This window comes from Coturnix japonica, chromosome 9 (assembly GCF_054131305.1).
Source record: "Coturnix japonica strain WE chromosome 9, WE-NBRP24, whole genome shotgun sequence".
Classification (NCBI taxonomy): Eukaryota; Metazoa; Chordata; class Aves; order Galliformes; family Phasianidae; genus Coturnix; species Coturnix japonica.
In genome coordinates this window covers 2363934-2387887 of record NC_140671.1, presented here as the reverse complement: position 1 = coordinate 2387887, position 23954 = coordinate 2363934, and the positions used below count along the sequence as shown (strand labels likewise).

The window sequence follows — 23954 nt, the reverse complement described above, 5'->3', positions numbered from 1 at the left end:
TTAAAATATTTAATAGACAGTATTGAAAGTTGCATTAAAAATGTAAACTGTCTGGTTGAATTAGTGTATGATATTTTACAAAGCAAAATATTTTCTGTGTAATATTTCTGATATAGCTAGTGGTAGGATGTAATTGACCTTTGTAAGGCAATAGCTGTTTTAGATGAGTCATTTGTGTAATAAATCTGTTAAATATTTGGCAGGGCTAAAGTTGATACGAAAGCAACGATACCAACTTGAGGCTGAACTCAAGTTGAATGGCAACATTTATTTAATCAATTATTAAGGCAGCTACTGGTTTATCTCTTAAGGTTAAGAAAGTGTGCTTTTCTCTCCCTATTGCATTCTTCTACAGTTTTCATTAGGGCAAGAAAGGTGGTGAAAGTACTTTGGCTTGTTTTTATAGGCTGAAGTGGTAGATAATGAGGTCAGATCAGATGCATGGATCTTAATACCTTTAGAGATACTGGGTGTCTGTTTTAATTATTGTTATGAGAAGATTTACCCAATGCATTAATTTTGTTTTCTTAAAAACAAGAAGTAACGGTAATGAGAATCTATGTTTACAGTTTGATTTGAGACTTATCTGTCTCCAGCGCTGTAGTCAGGTATGATGTATATAGGTTTCTGTTCTTCCTAATACCTAATTTATGCAATCTTACTCATATTTAGTATAAACAAAACTACGCGTAACATCAGGCAGAGGAATCATATCTAAATGTCTTTAGTGTTAACTGTGTGTCTTTAGTGAAACTGTTAATAGTTTCATCTGAGAAATTTCTGGGCTGCACATCCTTTATCTAAACTTCATGTTTTGTAATTTTTTGTTAACGTTTGAATACATTCTGATGTTCTGTGTTTTAATATTTTTCTCTGTCATTTGTTGTAGAAACATCTCAGACAGAAACTGTGGAAGAAAACGAAGAACCTTTTGTTGCCCCTCCAGGACTGAATGTACCTTCTGATGTGGAACTGGTATGTGTGTACTTTTAACACATACTACATTTCTCTGGGTTTTCAAGGCGTCTGTGGTGCTTTTTCTCCATTAATTTCATTTTGGTGGACTTGAAATTATTCTCAAATTGTGCCTTCATTTCAAATGTACTTCTTTAATACTAAAGATTCTCTTTAAGTCTCTTGAATCTTCTTATTCATGCTGGAATTATGACTCTGCTTACACTGAGTGTATTTAGTATCACTTCAGGTGTTATAGGTCATGTGGGAAGGTGGACTTGATGGTGATTTAATGTATTTTGTTTGTAAAATTTCTGAAGTTTTGCAGATGCTTCAGAGCTTATAAAAAATGTCAGTTTCAAATTCAAAACCAGGTAGTAATTTCCAGTGCAGTCTTTCTTGAGCTTCCTTGCTGATTTGTTGCTTTGTTCATAAATCTCTAGGCCTTGAGATACATGTTATGTTTCAGCGTAAGAACCGCAGAAGAGGATAAATTTCATATATGGCTAAATTGTAAAACAGACTACAAACAAAAGAGTCCATTTGTTGAGAGCCTCGTTATCTCTAATTAAAATAATCTCAGTAGTGTACTAGAGGGACAAGTGAAATTTGAAACAACTAATTATTTTTCTTGATTGAACATGTTGTTCCAATATAGATTCCAACTGGCTGAAAATAGATTCTAAATATGTGCTGTTTAGTCTCACTCAGGCTTTCTCCCTGAATAGACACCGCTGTCTCTTGTGCTTCTGATTTCTGAAAAACATTTTCTAAGGTCTGTGACATATATCTGCCTCTGGACCAATAAAAATTCAAAGCTGAAGTGATTCATTAGTGTGACATTTCATTTATTATAGGATTGCACAGTTTGTTGAGTACAAGAAAAAAAGAGACCTATCTAAATATGAAATTAAGAACAGCTAACGATGAATTTATTCATTCTTTAAGCATATTCTTGTTCTTCTCACTCCTTGACATGGCATGGGATTGCAAGAGTGGAAATGCATAGGTGCTACTTAAATTTCTTCATTTTCTTTTATTGCTAAAGTAGCCAATGATACTTTTTGGGACATGACAACATGTAAAATTGCAGTATGTTTGTTTTACAATGCAACATGTTCCTTCCATGAAAAGACATAGTCATAGAATAGCTTGGGGAGGAAAGTACCTTAAATGTCATCTAGGCCTGAGCTCAGTGCTCTAGATAGGGCCTCATGAGGGCAACGTTGTAAGAGGTTTTTATAGCTAGGGAACAATACTTGCACATTTAGTGATAACTGTGCACGGTGGATATCCAAAGCATCTTGAGATTTAAGGTTGATTAAGGTTGTATATTGGCATTGCTATGTCAACAAACATGTCTGTCTCCTCTCTCGTGCTGATGGTGGTGTCTGTATAGCCCTGGAGTGTGCGCCTGGCTCTAAAGAATGTTTTTGCTGCATCAAGTTCAACCAGAATTTGTTCCCTGGTTCAGTTTGGTGTGATAGATGCAGAGCATCTTGCAAAAGAAAATGAAAGAGCTGCTGGGGAAGGTGGGGACTGTTTGTTTTCTTTCTCATTGTTGACATGCTTCCACCAGTTGAAAGTGATGATGACACTGTTGGTAGAGAAAGCTGAGGAGGCGGTCAGGGAACTGCTGCTCTTTCTGCTTCCTTCTGGAGTTTGGCAGACTCTACAAGCTGCTTATGAAAATTTAAATACGTGTTATTTTACTCCCACAGCCACCAACAGCAAAAATGCATGCGATTATAGAACGAACTGCAAATTTTGTCTGCAAGCAGGGAGCACAGTTTGAGATTATGCTGAAAGCCAAGCAAGCACGCAACTCCCAGTTTGACTTCTTGCGATTTGATCACTACCTCAATCCCTACTACAAATTCATTCAGAAAGCTATGAAGGAGGGTCGATATGCTGCTCCTTCTGAAAATAAAGCAGACGAGAAAAAACGTAAGTAGTTGTTTGCTAAGTAAATGCCTTTGGGGTGTAAATCAATGGGACATCCACTGGTCTTTTTTGGTAAAGAAGCCATATATTTGGGGGGTTTTGTAGTAGCAGTGCTGTTACACTGTAGCTGAAATTGATGTCACAATTCAGGATTTTCTTAAGATAAGCTTTTCTAGAAGAAAAAGTTGTTTAGGAAAGCTTGCTCATACCAAAGTGCTATAATCTTGGAGCTTTTATAAGCACTTCTATTGCACTAGTCCATCAGAAGGTTGTAGTGTTGTCATTTATCTTTGTTTTTGTGAATAATTAGATTTATGAAAAATGTTGTTATTTAGAACAATGTATGCTTGTCCTGTACCCTCTTCCTCTTCCAATAAAAATCTGTAGCAAATCCAAGTTAAATTGAGACATTGCTTTTATTCAGACTCAAAAGTCAAATCTGAGGAAGAGGATGATGATGATGACGATGATGATGGAAACTATCTGCATCCAAGTCTCTTTGCATCTAAAAAATCCAGTAGACTTGAAGAGCTCATGAAGGTACTTCATTGTATTAAATAACTTTCTTATTTTATATATATATATATATATATATATATATATTATATAACTTTCTATTTCTGAAACATTTGCTTACAGGGCATGAAGGTTATGAAATGCAGGTGTTAAGCTCCTGCTAACAAGTTTAGCTGTCCTTGAAACAAATATATTTTGCTAAAAGCTGAAATAAAACGTCTTCGGATTTTAGTAAATAGAATCTTGACATAATGTAACAGTTTTAGTAAAATTATTGCTGCTCTTAAAGTGTAAATTTTGCTGAAGTGTTAAAGTTTTTTTAATTTTCTGAGATTGATCAATGATAGAATAAAGGGAATGACAGATGCTTGTACGCAGCCGAGGCTCTCAGAGAAATAGCAGCAGTGATGTTCAGTATTTAGACAAGTCGGGTCAGATTCTGTGTCATTTTCCAGCATTGTATGTAAACAGTAAAATAATAACAAGTTACTTATTCGTGATATGGATCTGTGTTTTCATCAACTTAAAGTTTAGGGTTCTTTTGCCTTGGTTTGTTGTTTTTTTTTCCACAAATTTTTGAAAAATAAACCAACTCTGATATAGGAACTACAGAAACAATAATTTCAGTATTTGGACAATATTATTGTTAATTACCTAATGTAATCCAAATTAGGTTGGTCATACCATGTTTTTTAAATATGCACTTCAAGTTTTAATTTATTCCTGTTCTCAAATTTTTTTCAGCCTTTGAAGGTAGTAGATCCTGATCATCCACTTGCAGCACTGGTCCGCAAAGCACAATCAGATAATAATTCATCAACACCACAATCAACAGATGGGGCAGCTGTACAAACATCACAAGTAGAATACTCCTCTGATTGTAAGTGCATTGTGATTAGGCAGCTGGTGACGTGCAGGGGCTAGTGGGAAGAAAATACGTTAAATTCATATTTGATCATTCATAACTGATATTTATTCTTTTCCAATCTCCTCAGTCTTTGAAGGTGCATTCTTCCACTGAGTAGCTATCAAATTGCTAGCACGTTAGAAAAAACTTAAACGGAGTGGGAAGGGAGGGGGCAGATATTAAAAGCTCATGCAGCTTTTGTGAGTTCTCATAATCAAAAAGGTGAAGTTAAGCTTAATTGTATTTATGTGCCTCTAGTTCTTTTCAAAGTCCCTAATGTTGAAAACCTTTGATTTCTTAAGTGTAGAAATATAACTTCTTCATTTATATGAGTGGGTATACAGTTATAATAACTGATACCAAAGCTTGTAATGCAGATGTGTTTGCCAGATAAGAAGAAACACTGTTCAGACACTCAAAACAGATTTTTACCAGCTTTATGTAGCTATAATGCTTTTAGTATTTAGAAAGGCTGTTAATAAAGTAGAACTTAAAACTAACTTTAAAATTCTGTTATTTTCTGTATTGAAAATACATTTTGCTCTTAAAGCAATGCTGTAATTTAATTAATCAGCCAGTGGTAATAGCCATCTAATTCCTCAGTGTTAATTTTGAATATATGCACATCTTTCTTAATCCATACACAATTTTAACTAAGCTCAACTGCCTGCAGTGTGAGTTAGCTTAGGAAGAATTATTTCATATCAGGTTGTTTTTTGTAGACTTCCTCTGATTCACTGTGTCTCAGTATATTCTGGTTCTGTCTTCTTAATCTATGCATTTCTTCGTTTGTTGTTTTTTTTACATAATGAATTAGATACCATTTCTTAGTGTGTTGTAGATGAATCTAAATTCTCATGGTTTTGTACTGATGCAATAGTTATTTGTTTTATTAGATGTCTTTCTTTTAAAAGAAAATTCTTCTTAAATATATTTTCTTTATAGCAACTGTGGCAGCCATGTATTACAGTTACTATATGCTACCTGATGGAACCTACTGCCTCGCACCTCCACCTCCAGGAATAGATGTTGCAACCTACTACAATGCCTTGCCTTCAGGGGTGACTGTATCAAGCACTACAGGGGTAGCAACTGTACCTCCACCCCCTGGTACAACACCTCCACCTCCCCCTGACACAACTGATAGCAGCAGTGGGTTGACCTCTACCACAACTTCTACAAGGTACCGCATAATTTTATAGATATGCTTGTTTGGTGGAGGGGTCTCTTTCCTACGCTGCAGTACAAAATATTTAGGGACAGCTTTGTTATTGGCAATGCCTCAGTCACATTGCCGTTATCAGTATAGCTTTGGTTACCTGGTTTCACTTTGGTCTTTGATATTGTGTGGTTGTTTTATTTAACTTCTGTGAAGTCTTTGCTAGTTGGAAAATCAGCAGTTACTTTAACTGCATAATGAGACCGGGGAACAAGCCTCTATTTCACATTTTTTGTTAAAACAGGAGACTGAAAGGTATTTATAGTCTGTTTATAAAAACAGTGTACTTTTTATGTTTTCAGCACAATTGCTCCAGTGGTTGCCATTATACCTCCACCCCCAGATATCCAACCTGTTATTGACAAGCTAGCCGAGTATGTTGCTAGGAATGGGATAAAATTTGAAACAAGTGTTCGTGCCAAGAATGATCTCAGGTAAGAGAACACATTATTTCACTCTTAATTTTAAAAGTTGAGGATTTCATTTACAAGTATATTAAAAGGGCACACAGATCCCAAGAAGGGAATTACTTTGTTGTTTTATTTAATGAAATTCAGAGACCTACTGAAAGGTGATGGCAAAGTGTTATTGCTCAAATTGTCAAAGCAACCAAGCAAGCAGAAAGCTTCTGTAGAAACTATGCTTTCAGCATATAAGAACACATACATTACAGTCCTTCCAAATATCAAATAGGGTTCCATCTGCAAGAGAGATTTTGACAGCAGTGGATTGTTGGTATTTACTGTGTTCGTGTACATTTTCACAAATTCAGTTTTCTTTTAACAGATTTGAGTTCTTGCAACCATGGCACCAGTATAATCCTTACTATGAATTTAAAAAACAGTTCTTCCTTCAAAAAGAGAGCAGTGACAACTGTCAGGTATGTGTGTTAAAACTGCAGTGTAAGTGAGAAAAGGACTTGCTTATCTAGTGTATTACTGTGAGACTTGTTAAAAATTGAACTCAGAATAATGGAGAACTTGTTCAGCAAAGGATGTGAATGCTTTTTTTGTTGCTTTTTCATTTTGTATAGCATTTAATTTGTGTTATGTGAGGTGATAGGATATTTAGTTCTTGCTTTTTAGTATGATCAGCCACTCGCTGTGGTTGTATTCTAAAATGGCAAGCCATGAATCTTTAGAATATGTTCCTTGTGGAGGTCTAGAGACTTGTAGAATTAGGATTAGTGTTCTTTTGTCACAAAGGTGAGATATAAATTTTTAACAGCTTCATGGTTCTTTGTAAAGTCGTAGCTAAACAACGTTTCTGGCATGATTTTTTCTGAGGGAGATTTTATAAGAAGAATACTGGCACGGCTGACTGAAATAATACTGGTCCTTCAAAATCTCATGACAGCTTATTACTTCCTTTGCTTACTCTACTTGTGTAATTAGAAGATAGTATCCAGACTTGGCATCCGTATTTCTAACCATTCTCATGTTAGCTAATAGCATTAGATTGTTTGTTCTCTTACTGAAAAGAAAATTGCAAATATTATCAGAAATATTTTATCTGATGTTAACTTTTCATGGGAAAGAGCTATTTTCTTTTTAGGCCCTATGTCATTTGTCATCTCAAGGCTTATATTGGAGTGCTCAACAATTAATTACTTAAACTGAAAGAAGGTAGGCCTGTGGGTAAACTCCTCAAAATACCTTTCTGGAAAATGAAGAAATTCAATAATATTCAATGTTTGAAACGCTTGTCTCATATTTTAACTGTGAAAAAAATGCTTTGAAAACACTGTTTTTAAAGATAAGCTGCAGTAAATGTAATCTTATTCAATTGATAAGTTACATGCAAAATCATCCTGTACTAGTTTTTGTTCTAGAATTTCTGATTTGCAAGCTAGTTCATTGAATTCATAAGAGTTCCATAAAACTGCACCCCAACCAAAAATGTAGTAACAAAAGTTTTCTTTTAGGTGTTCCTTTTTGGAACCTTTTCCTTTTAGGTGCTTGCTAAGAAAGCAACCAGAAACTGGTTCAAGTTCCCTGTGGTTGTATGTAGCAGTGCATATCATCCTACTGCAAGACTTTGTAGATAATGCCATTCTCTTTAATTTTTTAGAATAAAGATTTCAATATTATTTTTATGCTTTAGTAACAAAAGTATAGGCAACTAATGCAATTGTTTATTCTCCATTTGGCCATTAAAGTTAATAGAGAATTGTACTGTTTGCTTCAGTAAATACATGAAGTCCATTTCTTCTCCAGGGATTTTCAGTAATTACTTCTGTTGGTGAGGGAGAGCTTCAGGGAGCAATGGAGGGAACTCTTCAATACATTATATTTCAATATTAAATATATTTAACGGCAGCCATTGGGAAGAAGCCAAATTGTATGTTGAGAGAGATTCATTTAAATGTTAAATTATTTAATGTGATCACCCAACTTGCTGCGTAAATATGTTTAATATTCTACAGTATCTGTCCTAATATTTTTGTAGTAGGAGTGTAGATGTTGTCTTGAATGCTTCAGTTGCATAGCAGTAGTACCAATCGTTGTTTACTCTTCTGAAGATCTTAGAAGATCTCTACTATACCAGTTTAATACCACAAAAGCCATCAATAGGTCTGATGTTCTTCAGCAAAAGGTTAGAAGTCATCAAACATTAACCTCTGTTCATCTCTATAATAACTTGAATTTGTAAAGAAAGTATCATGCGATTATATATTAGCAAAAAAAAAATGTCAGGAGCTTTCATTCTGTCACTGTCAGTCAGTTTAATGGATTTTGTCCTGGACCTTGGAGATCAAGACCTAAAAGAATATACTTTGGAAAGAAAGTATATGCTTTTAGGGTCTGGTTTTAAAAAGCACCATTTTTGAAACAGTTGTTTGGCAGAAGTGTACCAACTGAAGAACATTTCCTTACCTGTAAAATAACGTCTTACTGCAGATTTTTAGTCTGTGCAGCCTGTGGGTTTATGTGAAGCAGTGTGTTATTTATAAGAAGCAGGCTTTCAGTCTTGACTGAAATTGAGGTACAATTAGCTTTTGGTAGTGATTTTTTGAAATTGCTGGCAGAATTGCAGCTCCCCAGGCACTGTATTAACTCTGTCCTAAGCTACTCAGTTGGTAAGTTTGCATATTTCTTTTGAAAAGGGAGTATCTTCATCCGAAGATGTTCCAGCAGATACTACCACTGATGCACCAAGTGAGACTCAGCTTGCAGATGGGCACACACCTGAAGATGGGTCTGAGCCAATTGCTAAGGGAGCTTCAGAAACTAAAAAGGATGTTCCTCCTAAAACTGTCAGTGATGGCAAATTGGTAAAAGGTATGTTGGCACAATTTGTTGGCCATAAAGATATTTGTCAGCACATATTGCAGAATAAAAGAGGGGTGGTGGAGGGTGTGGGAAAGAATTTCAGCATGCAGAAAGTATTTTCATTAAAAGCATCAAAAAGAAACAGAAATAATCAATTTGCTTGTTTTCTTATTTTGTGAGGTATTTACTGTTTTGACAGGATTAAATTGTTTCAGTTTCGTGCAAAGTTGAAAGCTTTCATCAGTGTTCACAATAGAATCCTAGTTTCGTCATTTAAAACTTGACAGTTACAAGCTCTGTGTGAGGAAGAAGTTATCCCTTCTTAATAAAAGCAATGGTCTTATGAAACCATGTTTGTGGAGGAAGTGCACTAGACTTATTACTTGGTTAATCAGCATGTGGGATGTTAGTCATACTGAAGAAAAAAAAAACATCCTTTATGTGTTCCAGTGGACTGTTGTTCCTCTTGCATTTGTAGCAGCAGAGGGATAATGTGGAAGGATCTCCTGAAAGACAGTCAGCTAACACACTGTTACTGTGTGAGAAGAGACACATCATTTTGAGTGTGGGAGACCCTTAACTGATTTAATATGGTTGTGTCTAGAAAGTGGTTTGTATCTGAAATACAGGGATTTATTACTTGAGACTGAACATTACAGGGCAAAGCTTACAAGCTTGTTTTTTTTTTTTGTTTCTTTGTTTTGGTTTCTTTCATGGCGTAGGCTACAGATGTTATGGATGGTTAAGCCAAATTCAACCTGCTTTCCACTGTAGTGTAATGATGTGTAAAATCTAACCCATTCATTCACAGCATCATTTGCTCCAATAAGCTTTGCAATCAAGGCCAAAGAAAATGACCTTCTTCCTTTGGAGAAAAATCGTGTCAAATTAGATGATGACAGTGATGAGGAGGAAGAAGAGGGCAAGGAAGGCCAGGAGAATGCTAATAGTGCTTCAAACAATACTCCAGCTGTTACCACTCCTTGCGTTGCTGCTGAAGAGAAAAAACCTCAACTTACACAGGAGGAATTGGAAGCTAAACAAGGTATCTCATGTTGCACAGAAAACAAAATGACAGATGGAGCCCTTCGTAAAGCATAGCGTTTTGAGTATTTCCAGTCATCACTCTGTCGTGTTAGCAGGAATCTGGTTTTTTTTCTATTCCCACCGTTCCTTGTTTATTTTTCAATATGGATTATCATTGGTTGCTCAGTTAAAACTGACACTGTAATATGTTGTCACTGAATGCTTTGACCTAATGTGTGATCTTTCTGTTATTTATTTTATACACCATCTTGGAATGAAACGTTAAACTTCTGATTTCCAGTTTGCATTAACACAGCCCAGAAAAAGACTTGTCCATTTCTCATTTTCTTCGCAGAACGATGAAATGCTTCCAGCTATTTTTCAATAATGTAGCTTGCCCAAGTGCACTAATATCACCTTGCTGATGTTTTGTTACTGTAGCAATGAAGTGCCATTAAGTGTCTGTCTGGGTTTTTCTGTTACTGTATTTGTGTATGTAAGGGCACAAAGGTAGGCTGTGTGAATTGAATGAAATGGTCTTTTAAAGGAATCATCCCCCAGGCAATTGCATAGTAGAGATGGTTTAATAAAGTAAGGGTGCTGTCATTGTTTACCAGCTTGAAAATTTAATGTTCTCTTAGAACTCTAAGTGTGCCATAGGACTTTAATTTTTTCATTTTTTACACTGGAAGTGTAAGATAGAACAGGTTAGGCAAAATTTCCACTAGGTGCATCACTAAATGAAGTGGCTCGTTTTCTTTCTTTAATAACGTAATAGTAATTGTTGCTTGTAACAATGGCAAAAAGTTTCTGAGGGTATCTGGAGCTTTTTTATTATGTATGCAGGTGGGGTGGAAGATGTGAGGGAATGACCTGGCCTGTGAGAAAAGTAAAATAAACACTCTGCATTACTTTAAGAAATATAAAGAGGAAGAGCCTCCAAATTTATGCTGCTATTGTTTTAGACAGCTTTCATAAATACTGAGTAAAGCATTTTCAGATTTTCGTGTCAGTTTCTTTGATCTTAAAGTTTTTTACATTGCTGTTAATGCTTTTTGTTAGGGAACTGACATTATCTGTAAATTATAAGGGTTAGAATTTCATAATTTCAAGCTAATGTGTCCTTACTAGTGCTTTGAATGGAAGTCCTAGAAAAGGTTTGAGTATATAGCTGGGGGGGGCTGTTTGGTTAGTCTGTTGGGTTTTGTTTCTTTGAAGGAATCTTTAAGTTGCATATGTGTATATCACACTAAACTTGATGTTTAATTCTCTTAGCAAAACAGAAACTTGAGGATAGACTAGCAGCTGCAGCAAGAGAGAAGCTTGCACAGGCTTCCAAGGAGTCAAAGGAAAAGCAGCTACAAGCAGAACGCAAAAGGAAAGCTGCACTGTTCTTGCAGACCCTGAAAAATCCTCTGTCAGAGGCAGAAACCGAGAAGGTTGAGGAGAATTCTTTCACTGTTGAGGTAAGGGGGAGATAAATTTCTCTTTACCATAAAGCTCGCAGAAGACTTACTTGTAGGATGTTAATCTGGCAGTATTTTATCAGTTTGAGTGAAGAGATGGAAGATTTCTCCAAAAGGAGAGAAAGTTATATTTTAAGCACTGTTCATCTTTTTCGGTTGTCTGAGATGTTTCTTACATGTCAGTTAAGTTCTGGTAGAGAAACATGATGTGAAATTCAGAGTTCAGTTTGCCAGTTAGAGCAAGCAAAATGAGCTTGCAAAATTAACTCTGCAGTAGTGGCCCATGAATTTGAATGTTTCCCTTTCAAATCTTCAAGATTTTAAAATAAATATCAAGCAACTGAGCTCACTTTTCACTTATTGTGGTGGGTTTGTTGATTGTTGGTTGTTTTGTTTCTTTTAATTTATCTGATATAAAACTGGGATAAGAAGGTACGGAATTGATCCATACAATTTAAGGCTTCTAGCTTGAGAAAATAAATATGTAGATGGGAAAAATCTAGACTCTATGATGATTGTCACTCATCATTATGTTAGCTGAGTGTTCGACGCGGATGCTTTAAAAGACTAGAATGCTAAGATGTTTTTCTCTCATTATTTTAATATAAGACTTAGGATGATTATTGTAATTAGATTTTAAAAAATAAATCAATTTCAATTTATGAATAGTAATGCAAAATTCAAATGTGTTTGTACCTGCTCCTCTCTGGGCAGATTGTCAATAAAGAGTCAAACCAAGAAGTTCAGGTTGAAGTGATTCAGCTCAAACATTAGCTCATCATTGGTTCAAAGTGCTCATTTCTAAATCGTTTTAAAAAGAAAGAGATAATCTGCAAGAAAAAAAGAGTCAAAGTACAAGTTACTGAAAAATTCAGATTATGAAATTATGTTCTGTAATAATGGGGACAAAGCTGGAATTTACAGTCTCAGCTTTTCCTGTGGTAATTTTTGTTTATTGTACTTCAGTCATGTTCAGCACTCTAGTAGCAGTGAAATGTATGTTGTTGCCTTACTCCAGTAGACTGTTTACTTTAAAAGTATATTCATAATTTTGATTTGCATCTTCAAGATCACTATAAAAAAACTGAGAGATGATGTTTCCAGGATTAATCATATCCAGCTTGTTGAAATCTGGGATAGATAAGAAGCATACAAATACTGTATTCTTTATCTCCCCTTTTTAGTTGTAGGTGCTGGTTTCTAGGAATATTTCTCTGCAAATTTTATTCTTGAAATGTAAAATCAAACTCTAAAAACTTGGATTAATCAGAGCCACGGGTCTGGGTTTTTTTCCTGTTAATGAATGGAAATTGCCATTCATGATAACTAAGAATTAATATGTTTCACATAAACCCTTTCTGATTTCAGTAAAGTAATTACGTTTTTAAAAGCCTAAATAAGGGATTTACATTTATTATATAGGAAAATGCTTCTAGTATTGATTTGTTCATACATCACAGCTCTGTCCTTAAGCTTTTCTCTCCATCTGCAGTTTTTGGCAGCAGAGCTGTATTTTCAATCCAAATATCACATTCCCACGTGCATTATATATTTTCCGTTTAAGTTCTTCTTTGCTTAACTTCATCCTTTCTGTGCAGAAGAAGAAGCTAGTTTCCTTCTTGATTTTTGTTCTTTTTTTTTCCTCACTTATTCCAGCTATTACAGGGAGCCACTCTCTTTCTGACAGTGCTTGTCATGGTTTACGAAGGGATAACTTTACTTCCAGGAGTGTCACCCTTTTTCTTCTTTCAGCCTGAGCATTGTTTTATCGTAACACCCTCCAATCCAGTGTGATATCATGCATGTCTGCCCAAAAGATGTGGCTGTGTTCATCAGCATCTGATTGGTCACTTCCAGCAAGTCCAGACAACCTCTTTGCTCAATGGGGAAAAAAAGGAAAAATCACATCAAAACCAATTTTCAGTAAAGTAAGCTTGGACTCAGGGCTTTACTGCAGTAGCTGTCAGTGCCTGTGGGGAAAAGGGTACAAATGAGATTTGGTGTAGGCTGTGTAGTTACCTGTAACTCAACATAAATTGGGTCTGAAGTTTATGTAGTTTCAGGGTATCGTTACAGGATCCTACACCAGCCAGAAAGATATTTTTGTCTTTATCTGTATGTGCTGCAGTTAGACATAATGCTAATGCATTAATGCTAATGAATTTTCCCTGTGATTGGCACACGTTCTGTATATTTTACCAGTTATTTGTCAAAGTGTGAATACGAAGAGACCATGCCAGCACCAAATTCTTGAGCCTTTCAATCTGTTCTTCTTAAGGGATTTTTTCAAGGACATAGATATTTCTAAGCTAACATTATTTTGTCTTTTTTCTTTAAGGGAATGCTTGAAAAAAATCAATAATTTTTCAGTAACAGTTGTGTCTTTTTCAGCAGAGCAGATGGGTGTCCCCATCGCATCTGAGATTTCTGAGTTCTGAGTTGAACTTTGTAGGAAACAGGTCAACTTTGCAACAAAAATCTCACTCTTATTCGACTTCTAAGCAAGCTTACGTGCTAAAGATGTGTTTTTCTTCTACCATGTACATGCAGTTTCAGAGAAGGCATTTCTTTTTTTTCAGACATGTTTCAGAAAGATGCACGTAAGAACACTGATGGTAGAAGTATTCTCTAATAACAAGAAGTAACTACAATAGCTGTAATCAAGGAAACATGTATGATCAATAGAAAGAGAGATGTAAAACTAGTTTTGCAGTTTGGTCAGTGGAACTAAAAGAAATTTAATAAATGAAAAAATGAGCATTTTAGTCTACCAAAATATCACTTAACATATTCTATCTCCCTTTTGTGAGTAGTAGCAACCAGTGTGGATCCAGGGAGCAAAAGTTGATACACAGTGGTCATGGAGTTAATGTAGTCTGGTGATATTTGTAGCTTAAAATCTGTCTCAAAAATTGAATAAATGGCTGAGAAATACAGTAAGGCATGAAAGTGGGTCAAGAATTTCCATGGGAGATGCATCATTCCCATGAGATTGTCCTTGCCAAAATACTGCATAAGAACTAGTCATGCTATTTATGTGTATATTCAGCATAGAGTAATGCTGAAAACCTGTTTATCACACTGTGTAGAAATGCATTAAATGAGCAAAGATTTTTGACCTCTGTCACATTTTTCTGATACCTTGCTTTTCTTAGAAGAATTGCTGATATTGAGTGTATATTAAATCTTTGAAAACAATTGATTGCACTAACTGCATGTAAAGGGCAGTTGATATGATAGAATGTAGTGCTTGGAAGCTTTTTGGCTTCAGATGGATCACAAAAACAGATCCACTTTTTCCCCTAGCTCAATTCCTGGTTTTATATTGTTTCCTGCTTTCCTTTAAAGTGAAATGAAGCAAGAGGAGCAGAAAGCTAATAATTGAGCTTGAGCAGTGAAGCAGCACAGCTTTTCAGAAACCAATCCTCACTGTTCTTTGGAGTGTTACAAGAGAGCAGTCAGGGTATAGCCTGGTCCTTCCTCAGAGCAAAGTTGTACAACATGGCACTAACTCGGTTTCCCAAGCTGATCAGCTTCCAGTAACATTGCAGCAAGTGAAGTCTTCCTTTCTTGGAGACATGAGTGACAGTAACAGGGTAACCTCTCTGTGTTCATGTATGTGATGGTGCTGAGACATCAGTAGGGTTTGCCAGTAAGGAGGAATTGAAGTCAGTCAGGCACAAATGCAGAGGTGTATTCTTTGTCAAAGAAAAAGGTCTTAAGCAACCATTGGAGTCAGTTAAGAGAGAAGGCATCTCCCAGACTCTACTCGTACAATAGACAAAATGGGACTGTGCTGACTGGAATAGAAGGGGACGTTGCTGGTGTCTGGCTAGGCAGGGCTTTGTGTGCTCCCTGCATCATGGTATATTTGACTTCTTTAGAGCAGCTATGTAGTTCTCTGACAGGTGTTCTGCATACGTAGGACAGTGTAATTTTTGTATATGAGGCATGATTTGCCTAATAGCATGTCTGATGGTTATCGGCTAGTGAGTATTCTGCTCATCTCTCATGTTTTATCTTGTCAGAAGTGCTTTATGGATAAGTACTTTGATCTGTGTGTAAAAGACAGTTGGCTGCATCCAAGCTGTTACCTGTATGAACTCTAAAATCAAATTTAAACAAGGGGGAAAAAATCCACTACGGTATTGCTGCAAAAACAAGCAAGCCCGTAATTGGCTGATCCCTAATGTCATCTGCTATTGTGCCTCTGAATATAAAGATTCTGTAGAACAAAGCAGCATTTAACTTGTTTTGGCTCCTTCATCCTCTTTTGAAGACCTGGTTTTTGCTTCTTTCTCAGATGGCTTGTTCTTACATTCGTCCTGTGTATAACAATTATTCTTCTTTGTGTGTGTGCAGACTGCTTTGTTTACAAGTGGCATAGAAGTTTGTAGTACAGGTTTAAAAACGAGATGCTCTTCAAGTTTTTCCAAGCTTAACAGGGTTATCAAGAACTGTAGGTCATGCATCTTTCACATCTTCTTCTGTAGTTGAACCTGCTTTGTTAGCAGTAGGCATTGCTGTACGCTTCCTTAGAATAATAAGGATTTATGACATAATACTCTGTTTGCCTGCAAATATAGTACAAAAATTAGTTTGTGATCAGAATTCTCATGGTCAATGCAATGTTAATTGCTGTACATCCATGCAGCAGCTGAACAGAGATGAAACACTTGGGTCTTTGAGTATTTAGTATTTAATTTGTTCTATAGGAACAAGTGTTTTTATCACTCTTTTAATTGCTTTGGGGTAATTTGTTTTATTCAGGGTAGGACTAATGAAATCTTCTTGAGGTAATAACTCTGCTCTCTTTGGTGCACAAAGCAATAGTATGTTTTCATTGCTGGTAGACAGTTACTTATTACTTCTCTGTCAGGGAATATTTCAGCATAGGCTTTGGGGAACCTGCAGTAAAAAAGGTTCTGTGGTAGAGAAGAGAGTGTGAAGCGATTTCACATTGCAGTAAAATAAAGGCGTTGTTGATTAACTCTTTGCAGTTGTAACCTACTTCTCTTTTTCCAACTCTGATTGAATACAGATTCAAATTAATGCAAAATTCAGCTGTTCAGAATAGGAAACTTATCGTCCAACTGTAGGGATATTAGTGAAGTTGTAAGTAATGCTCTTTACTTGTTAATTTAATTTGCACCAGGAACAGCGCCAATGTTTTGTTCTGCTGTGATAGGCACCTTTTTTGGTTCACTTAAAGTGTTGCTTTTGAGTATTGATTAGGTAATGTAACCCCTGAAGAACTGTGTCCTGGTCTTATGGATACTGCAAATAAGCATCTTGTAATGAACTCTTTACTTACCCGTTGCTGCTAAGGAAGAGTTGTTCATCTTTGTTTTCTGAAGAAGCATGTCTGAAATGTTTCTCACAGGGAGTGCTTATTTTAGGAAGCTTTCTTATAGAAGAATTTCCCTCAGTGATCCAAACACAATACTAAAGAGGAATTCTAATAGTCTAACACTGTAGTATTTAAAGAGGGCTGAAAAAAGGGGTTGTTATCCTTGATGGACAAAGAAGTTTCACTGAATGCTTCCTGAAAATTTGTAATTGTCATTTCCTAGCAGAGCTCTCAAAAAACATAAATCTCTGTTCCCTTGAGATTCATTATAAAACTCTCCAGGTGACCAGCTTGTTGTCACACCTCCTGAAAATGCATTCTGCTGACCTGCAGGTTTGCACAGTCTGATCAGTAATGCAGCATTTTTGCCTTTTGGAAATGCTTAGCAATCTCCCAGTATCAGCACTGGCTTTAAGTCTTATCTGTTTATTTGCTCCACTCTTACTTCCAGTCTCTTACATCTGTTACCTTAGTTTGCACGGGTCAGTTTTCACTTGTAAAAGCACAAGTCACCAGCAGCACCTTCGTTTGCCAGACACAAGGCAGTTTTGTTTTCTTGCAAAGGTTTATTCTGAAGCAGTATTTATACACATTGAAATTTTCGTGTGAGTGTCCTGGCAACTTGCTGGCATTCAGTTATTTCATAGAGCTCTGCATCCAGGTCTGTTTCAAGCCATTTTGTTGATGCTTTTTGTCTTGAAGGCAAACAGAACTGCAGCTGAGGGACTCAGCATGTTTGTTGGCGGCTGATCTTACTGTTGGGACCTGATGACTTCTGAGTACCTGGTCCCAGCGGTGCTGCCTCAGTTTGGCTACGTGGCTTCTCTCTCCGTGTTAGCTGTAGTTTTACACTTGGGATCTACATGTTCATTTGGAGGATCTTTCGGTTATTTCAGTATGGTTTCCGTTGGAGCTTTCCAAAAATGATTCATTAGTAACTTGGAGCAGCTGAGAGATGGGCACTGTAGGAATGTCCTGTAAGACAAGGGGAGACCTCCATTTCAGCATCCAGTGCTTTTGGTATCTACATAGTGATGCTTAGCACTGCGGGGGTTCTTTGTTCTGATTGCTGAAATAATCTCTGAGTGTAAGCTAAAAGTACCTGTGTTGTTCAGTTATTAATTTCCTTTTCAGTAGTGATATAATAGCTGATGTTTCATGCAGTCAAATAAACTTGGGCACTGAAAAATGTTGTTTTTTCTTCCTTCTCTTGTTTTCCTCTTAACTCTACTTTGCCTACAGCTATTTTGTTTCAGGCTATTAGAGTTATCTACTTCAAGGCAAAATGGTCTGTTACATATTCAGCAGTGTTCAAAGAGAAGACTGGGGTACTGTATAAAGACATGAATAACATTGTGAAAGAACAAAAGTAGGCTGCAGTAGTCTCTTAGGAAACCCTTGAGTTTGGAAATGAGGTGTCTGGACTTGCACGTGGATTGTGTGAAGTTAGTGAAATTGGAAATAGGCCACCAGTAAACCAGTCACTCAAATGATCGTGACTGAAAATATTTACAGTCCTTGAAGCAAACCACTTTAGTGCTCCTTTATTGCTGTTTTTGTAAATATTGTGATAACAGTTATCGGTTAAATCTCAGGAAAGAGTCATTGCTCTAATGTAAAGCAATACCAAATTTCTCATTATTCAAATGTACTCAATTATTGCCTTGACATATTCACAGTAGGAGAGGGGTAAAGAGAGAGGAAAAGATCACCTGCTTCTAATTTGGTTATTTTGGCTTTTAATGTATTAGTTTCCATTCTGATCACGGTGAGTATTCTTGTATCAAACAGCGAAAGTGTCAGATCAGGTGGAGCAGAAATTATGATGGGGAAACTGTTTTTTCCAGTTGCCTTGAAATGGCAGCTGGGGGAATGACAGACTTTGAAATGAGGAGCATATCGAGAGTGCCTGACTTGAATTGTTCTACACAAGGTGCTGAGCAGAATCCTCTTGGGTATGAGCAGATAATTTGAAAACTTCTTGGAGTGTGGTAGGTTTTGCTTAATTGACTTAATTGTAGTCAGAATTACTGACTGACTAAACATGAGTTGAGCGAGGACCTGCTCCATCATTAGGATTTTGCAACCCTTTACATGTTCGACAACTTCTTATAAAGTACAGAAATAACTTGCATCAGCTGTATTTCATTTTGCTGTTTTCCTTGAGGTTGTGATCAAAATATCAGAGCTCAGGGAGGAAACTGACTTTAAAACTTGATGTTGAGTATCAGTAGATGCCGATTGTGTTCTCATATTTATCCCTTTATAAATAAAGGGAGAAATGGATAAAAAGCTATCTGATAGTACCTATTTTTTTAGAATACGTTTCTTCTAAAAATTAAAGATGAAAACTTCAGGACTGTGTCCTAGTTAAGGTGACAGCCTTAGCATGTGTATCAAGCCTTGCTTATATAACTGCAAGGGACTGTATAACCTTCCATTAAATACTGTTAGATGTGTTTTTGAGGATGTGAGTCTTACTTACACTTGGGAGGATAAATTGTTATTGATTTAACAACTATTTCCTTAAGATGGTTGTATTTTTCACGCTTCTATGAGTAAAAAAATGTGAGAATATTATTAGTTACTGTCCTAATTGCTGTTGCACTTGTTATCCTGCTTTTCTACCAAATAGCTGTATATTGGCAAGGCTACCAAGTGGGATATCTTAAGTTTCTTTGCTGGAAGTGTATATTTATGTGTCATGCACAGGGGTAGATGTAGCCCTCTATTAGTATTAAAGATCGGAGACACTTATGCATTGTCTACATGTGTATGACTTTTTAAAGATCTGTATGCAGCTTTGAGATCTAAATGCTGTTGTTCTTCATTTACCTTTAATTTCAGAGTGTCAGTAGTATACCATGTCCTGCGACTGCAGTCAGAACTTTACCTACCTTAGAAGTTAGCAGAACTTCTGCAGCAGAAAGGCCTTCAAGCAAAAGCAGAGATCCTCCTCGGGATGAAGAGAAAGAAAAAAAGAGAAAAAAACACAAGAAAAGATCTCGGTCAAGATCTCGATCACCTTTCAAGTATCATTCATCATCTAAGACCAGATCTAGATCACATTCAAAAGCAAAGCACTCACTTCCCACTGCCTATAGGACTGTCAGGCATTCAAGGTGGGTTTGGAAACCAAGCATGTTCTTTAGTGTCGTGTGGCTAATATTGAAAATGTTTTTGCATTTCTTTAATTATGTTGCATTTTTCATACCCATTAGATGAGATATAGGCACCCTGAAGACAGTGGGTAAATATGAACTGTGGAAAATCTCTGAAAATATTTTTAAGGAACTACCTCTGAAAATATATAAATCTTTTTAAATGAAATAATCATTAATTTCTAATTGCACACTGCAAAATGTTCATCAGTAAATTTCACTCTGGTCTGTGAAATACTTGGCAATACGGCATAGGAGTCTGATTATAACAAGAGGAGGAATTTGTGCCTGTTGCTGCAGTATAGTGACAATATGTCCCAGCTGAAACCAGGACACAATATTGAAGTAGAAATAAGGAAAGAGAACCAGGTAGCTGAACAGCAAAGTTCAGAGGGAAGGCAAGCAATTGGGTAGCATATGAAACGATGTGATTGATGAATGACTGGAGAGATGTGGCAGGCATCCAAGAAGGGTGAAAACAGAGTTGGTAAAGGAAACCATAGGAGAGTGTACCTCAGCATAGTTAACTGTATATTTGCTTATTAATGAAAGTAAACACATTAATTATAACATGTATTAGCTTACAGCTAGATGTTATGTTAATGTTGTTAATTACATTTAAGATGGTTGGGTCTCAGAACCTTTAAAGTTTGCTGTATGTAAACTTTGCCTTGTCTTAATGCCAGGCCACATAGCAGTCACTGTGGTCTGTCAGAAAGGCATATTATTGAGGTTGTAGTCTCTGGATCATGCAACAGAATATCTAAACAGTATTTCAGTAACTTGCAGTTCAAATGAATTGTGACTATAAATACTACCTTAGCTGTGTATGTGTCGGATGCAGAATTATTTATTATCTTTGTGGACATGCCTGTGGCTTAAATGCTTCTTCCCCAGAAACAGATGGCCCAGTTATTTCTCAATTCTTTTCTAGCTCTTGATGGTGATGTGACAGATCTTCTCATCATATATTTTCCCTGTACTTTTGTTGTTGTTTATTTAACAAAGTGTCTAACTATGGTAATGTGAGTAAGTGTTAATGCTTTACAACTTGTTATTTTCTACTAGGTTTTTTTTTAGTTTAAATGTGATACTTATGACATCTCTGTTGTTCAGAGATGAAAGAAATTAAATGAACATAACTTGGGCTTAAACAGTCTGACACACTGCCTATTCGACTAACTGGAAGTCACAATACTCTGTATGTTATTAGCTGCATTCCAGAATAATCTGGTACTGTTCCTTTTTTGTACATAACTAATGTGTAAATGGAATGGTGCTGAATTAAGCTTTTCTTGCTTATAGAGAGAATATGAGTCTTTTCAGAGTTAAAGATACCTTGAGATGTTTCATCAAGTGAATCGCTTCTTTTTTTTTCTTTGCCTCCCTGTCAACCCGTATCTTTGCTTGGAGCTCCAGCATCTCTTAATTCAAGCTACGTTTCATATTTTTATCCTTGATTTTATTTATCAGTGGTAAAAACAGGGATAGAATTAGTAACATGATTGTGATGATTTACAAAACATAAAATTCTTTTCTAGTACCTTGAAAAAGAATCATCTGAGAAGATCCTTATCAGTACTTACGTATGCTGCTCAGTGAAGCTAATCTTTGTGTGCGATGTTGAATGTGCCTTCTGGCACAAATTAATTAATAGATACATAGTAGTCCTAACATAATGAATCAACACAACAACTAATTAAGTGTGAATGGATTTTTCCTAGGTCTCTGTTGAGTGATACACCTAAGAAGTCCAGTGGTTTTGCTGGCTGGCTGAATTTTAAGAACTGCACCAATTCTTGCACTTGAGAACATTTTGCACATCATAAAACTTTAGTCAGGTTAGAACTGAACTGGAAAGGACTCTCATTTATCATATTTCTGATCTGAATGTACCAATTCAAACAAGGACCTTCTGGAGGGTCTCCCATTCAGAAACCCATAGTTTATGGGAACTTAAGACAGTATCATTCAGTGCTGAGTGGTCACCTGTTCACTTTGAAATTTCTTCAGGACTTGTGTAAGACTTCTAGTCAAGAGACCTGTTAGAAATCAAAGTTTACCTTACTAACTACAACGTATCACAAGATTATAACTAAACTTCTTCTTGAGGTCCTCTAATTAACACAGAAAACCTTCTTCCTGGATCTTGGGGTGGTGACTGTATTGGTTTACTTTAACAGAAATGTATTTTTGTGTCAAGTGTATTTTTTGTTATTTACCAGTAAGGAGTAGGCTGATGGGAATATAGTAAAAATTTCACATTGGAAGAAGTCAGGCAAGACAAGGAGGTCTTACATAGTATTGATAGAGTGAATCCTCAGCTAGAAGACAAGTTCAAGAACTGAAAATAAGATTTATAGAGGTTTGTTTAAAATGGGAAATATTTTTTTGTTGTTGATTTGTTTGGCTTTAGATAGGGTGAGGGGAAGAGAGTTAGAATGATGACTGGAAAAACTGGAGAAAAATTAATTGAGTCATTGGGTACGCCCAGAAGAGAGGTGTAGAACATTCTTCTTCAGTCTCTAGGGTTTGGACAGTAAGTAATGGATGTAAATTGATAGAGACTAGAAGGCTTTTTATAGTTTCTCAGTGGTTAATACAGCTTGTAAAAGCTTCATCATGGGAAATTTCTGCATTAAGAATGATGGTTTGGAGAGTGTTAAGAGTCTGACTTCTTGAGATTTTTTTCTATCCCTGTATTTCTAATTAGGTCCTTGAAAAATTATCCACATATGTCTGACGTTGTACAAGAAATGATCGTGATAGTTAGCCAAGCTTTGCTTAAAGTGTTTGCTGTATCTTAACATAAACAATCTATTTCCAAAATTAAAGCTCTTGCTCCAGAAACTTGAAAGGTGTTAAAATAATCAAGTAATCAAGAGTGGGAGGCTGATTCATAATCCATTGAGACACTAAAGTGTTTTGTCTCTCAAATGTTTAGGTAAAAATAACGCCTTGTCTTAGTAATTTCCCTAGAAGAGGCAAATGTTGGTGCCTCGTTAGAAGATGTGATTTATTTTTTTTTCTTTCTTTTCAAATCCTGATATTTAGCGTAGAAAATTATTTCCATTTGTTGCCTTGTGCGTGGTAATTGCCAAGTTACAGCCTGAAACAATGGTTGAGTACCAGGTGAGAAAGTGTGGCTAATTTAGGGAGCTCAGGTGCAGACAGTCCCATAAAGCTCCTGGGATGGCCTGGCTTTAATCCTAGACCAACATGACAAGTTAAACAGAAGCCATAGAATGAGTAAGCCATGTACAAAAGCACTGTAGGGTATTCTAGTGTGGCTTGCTTTGGAGATGTTAGTTCCAAGGAGATGGCTAGTTATTACTAATAAGTAATTAATGTCCGAAATGAGGCACATCTGTCAAGTCTTTATTGGCAAATGGTCTTCAGTACCTTCTGGTCATCTCTAGTAAATGCTTTGTAGTATCTTTCTTCTAAACAACTTCATGGTGCCATTAAAAGGTCATGTGAATTGTATCTGGTAGTGTGCATTGTCAGTTGCTGAAGTGTTAAGTATGCTGCTTCACTGGAAAGTTTGATTTCACAACTGGACATTAAGCGTAAGGAATGACTCTGTATCTGCATCTGTTTTCTGTCAGTAGGTCTCTCTGTAGTACATCTGAGCCTATGATGTATTTGTGAGAGGAGGAGATGGAGAAATGCTCTTTGCATATTGAACGATATAGTAATTTGGTTAGTTGAAATCTAGTTTATTTTGAACTAGACTAGAGATGGAAACCTGAAACTGTTGAATATTGATCTTATTTCTTTTTACTGTCTTTATACCGTGTAAGAGAGAGCTGCAGAAAAATGAGACTTGGAAATAACTGCTCTTTGTTCCAAACCAATTCTCTTATTGTTGAGGCAGTATCAATTAACTTAGTTTTAATTCTTATGTTGTAATGAGACATGCCAAGCTTTGTAATCCTTTGAACTTCTGGGATGCTTCTCAATACAAGTTCTATCGACTTCAAAGGAATGGAGTGTCTTGAAATAATAGTGTAATGAAAGTAATAATTGTTATATCACAGTAACACTGTTAAGCTGTTTTTAATTGTTTGAAACTAATGGCCAAAGTTCTTAACGTTTAGCGATTGGAAGAATGTTGTAAAACCAAAACCATCATATTC

General features: G+C 36.2%; 1 protein-coding gene across 11 annotated transcripts in view; it reads left to right on the top strand.

Moving 5' to 3' along the window:
* SFSWAP (splicing factor SWAP) overlaps positions 1-23954 on the top strand; it is a 36652-nt gene that overhangs the window by 5586 nt on the left and 7112 nt on the right. For 10 of the 11 annotated variants that reach the window (XM_085509420.1, XM_015877649.3, XM_085509418.1 and 7 more), the window contains 11 exons: positions 890-975; positions 2676-2901; positions 3323-3438; positions 4159-4294; positions 5267-5504; positions 5843-5974; positions 6327-6420; positions 8647-8821; positions 9624-9857; positions 11114-11304; positions 19502-19776. In XM_085509420.1, coding sequence (XP_085365546.1) covers positions 890-975; positions 2676-2901; positions 3323-3438; positions 4159-4294; positions 5267-5504; positions 5843-5974; positions 6327-6420; positions 8647-8821; positions 9624-9857; positions 11114-11304; positions 19502-19776 — 1903 coding nt within the window. Of the gene's footprint in view, positions 1-889; positions 976-2675; positions 2902-3322; positions 3439-4158; positions 4295-5266; positions 5505-5842; positions 5975-6326; positions 6421-7094; positions 7166-8646; positions 8822-9623; positions 9858-11113; positions 11305-19501; positions 19777-23954 lie in introns of all 11 variants that reach the window. The other variant, XR_014931949.1, reaches the window with a different exon arrangement.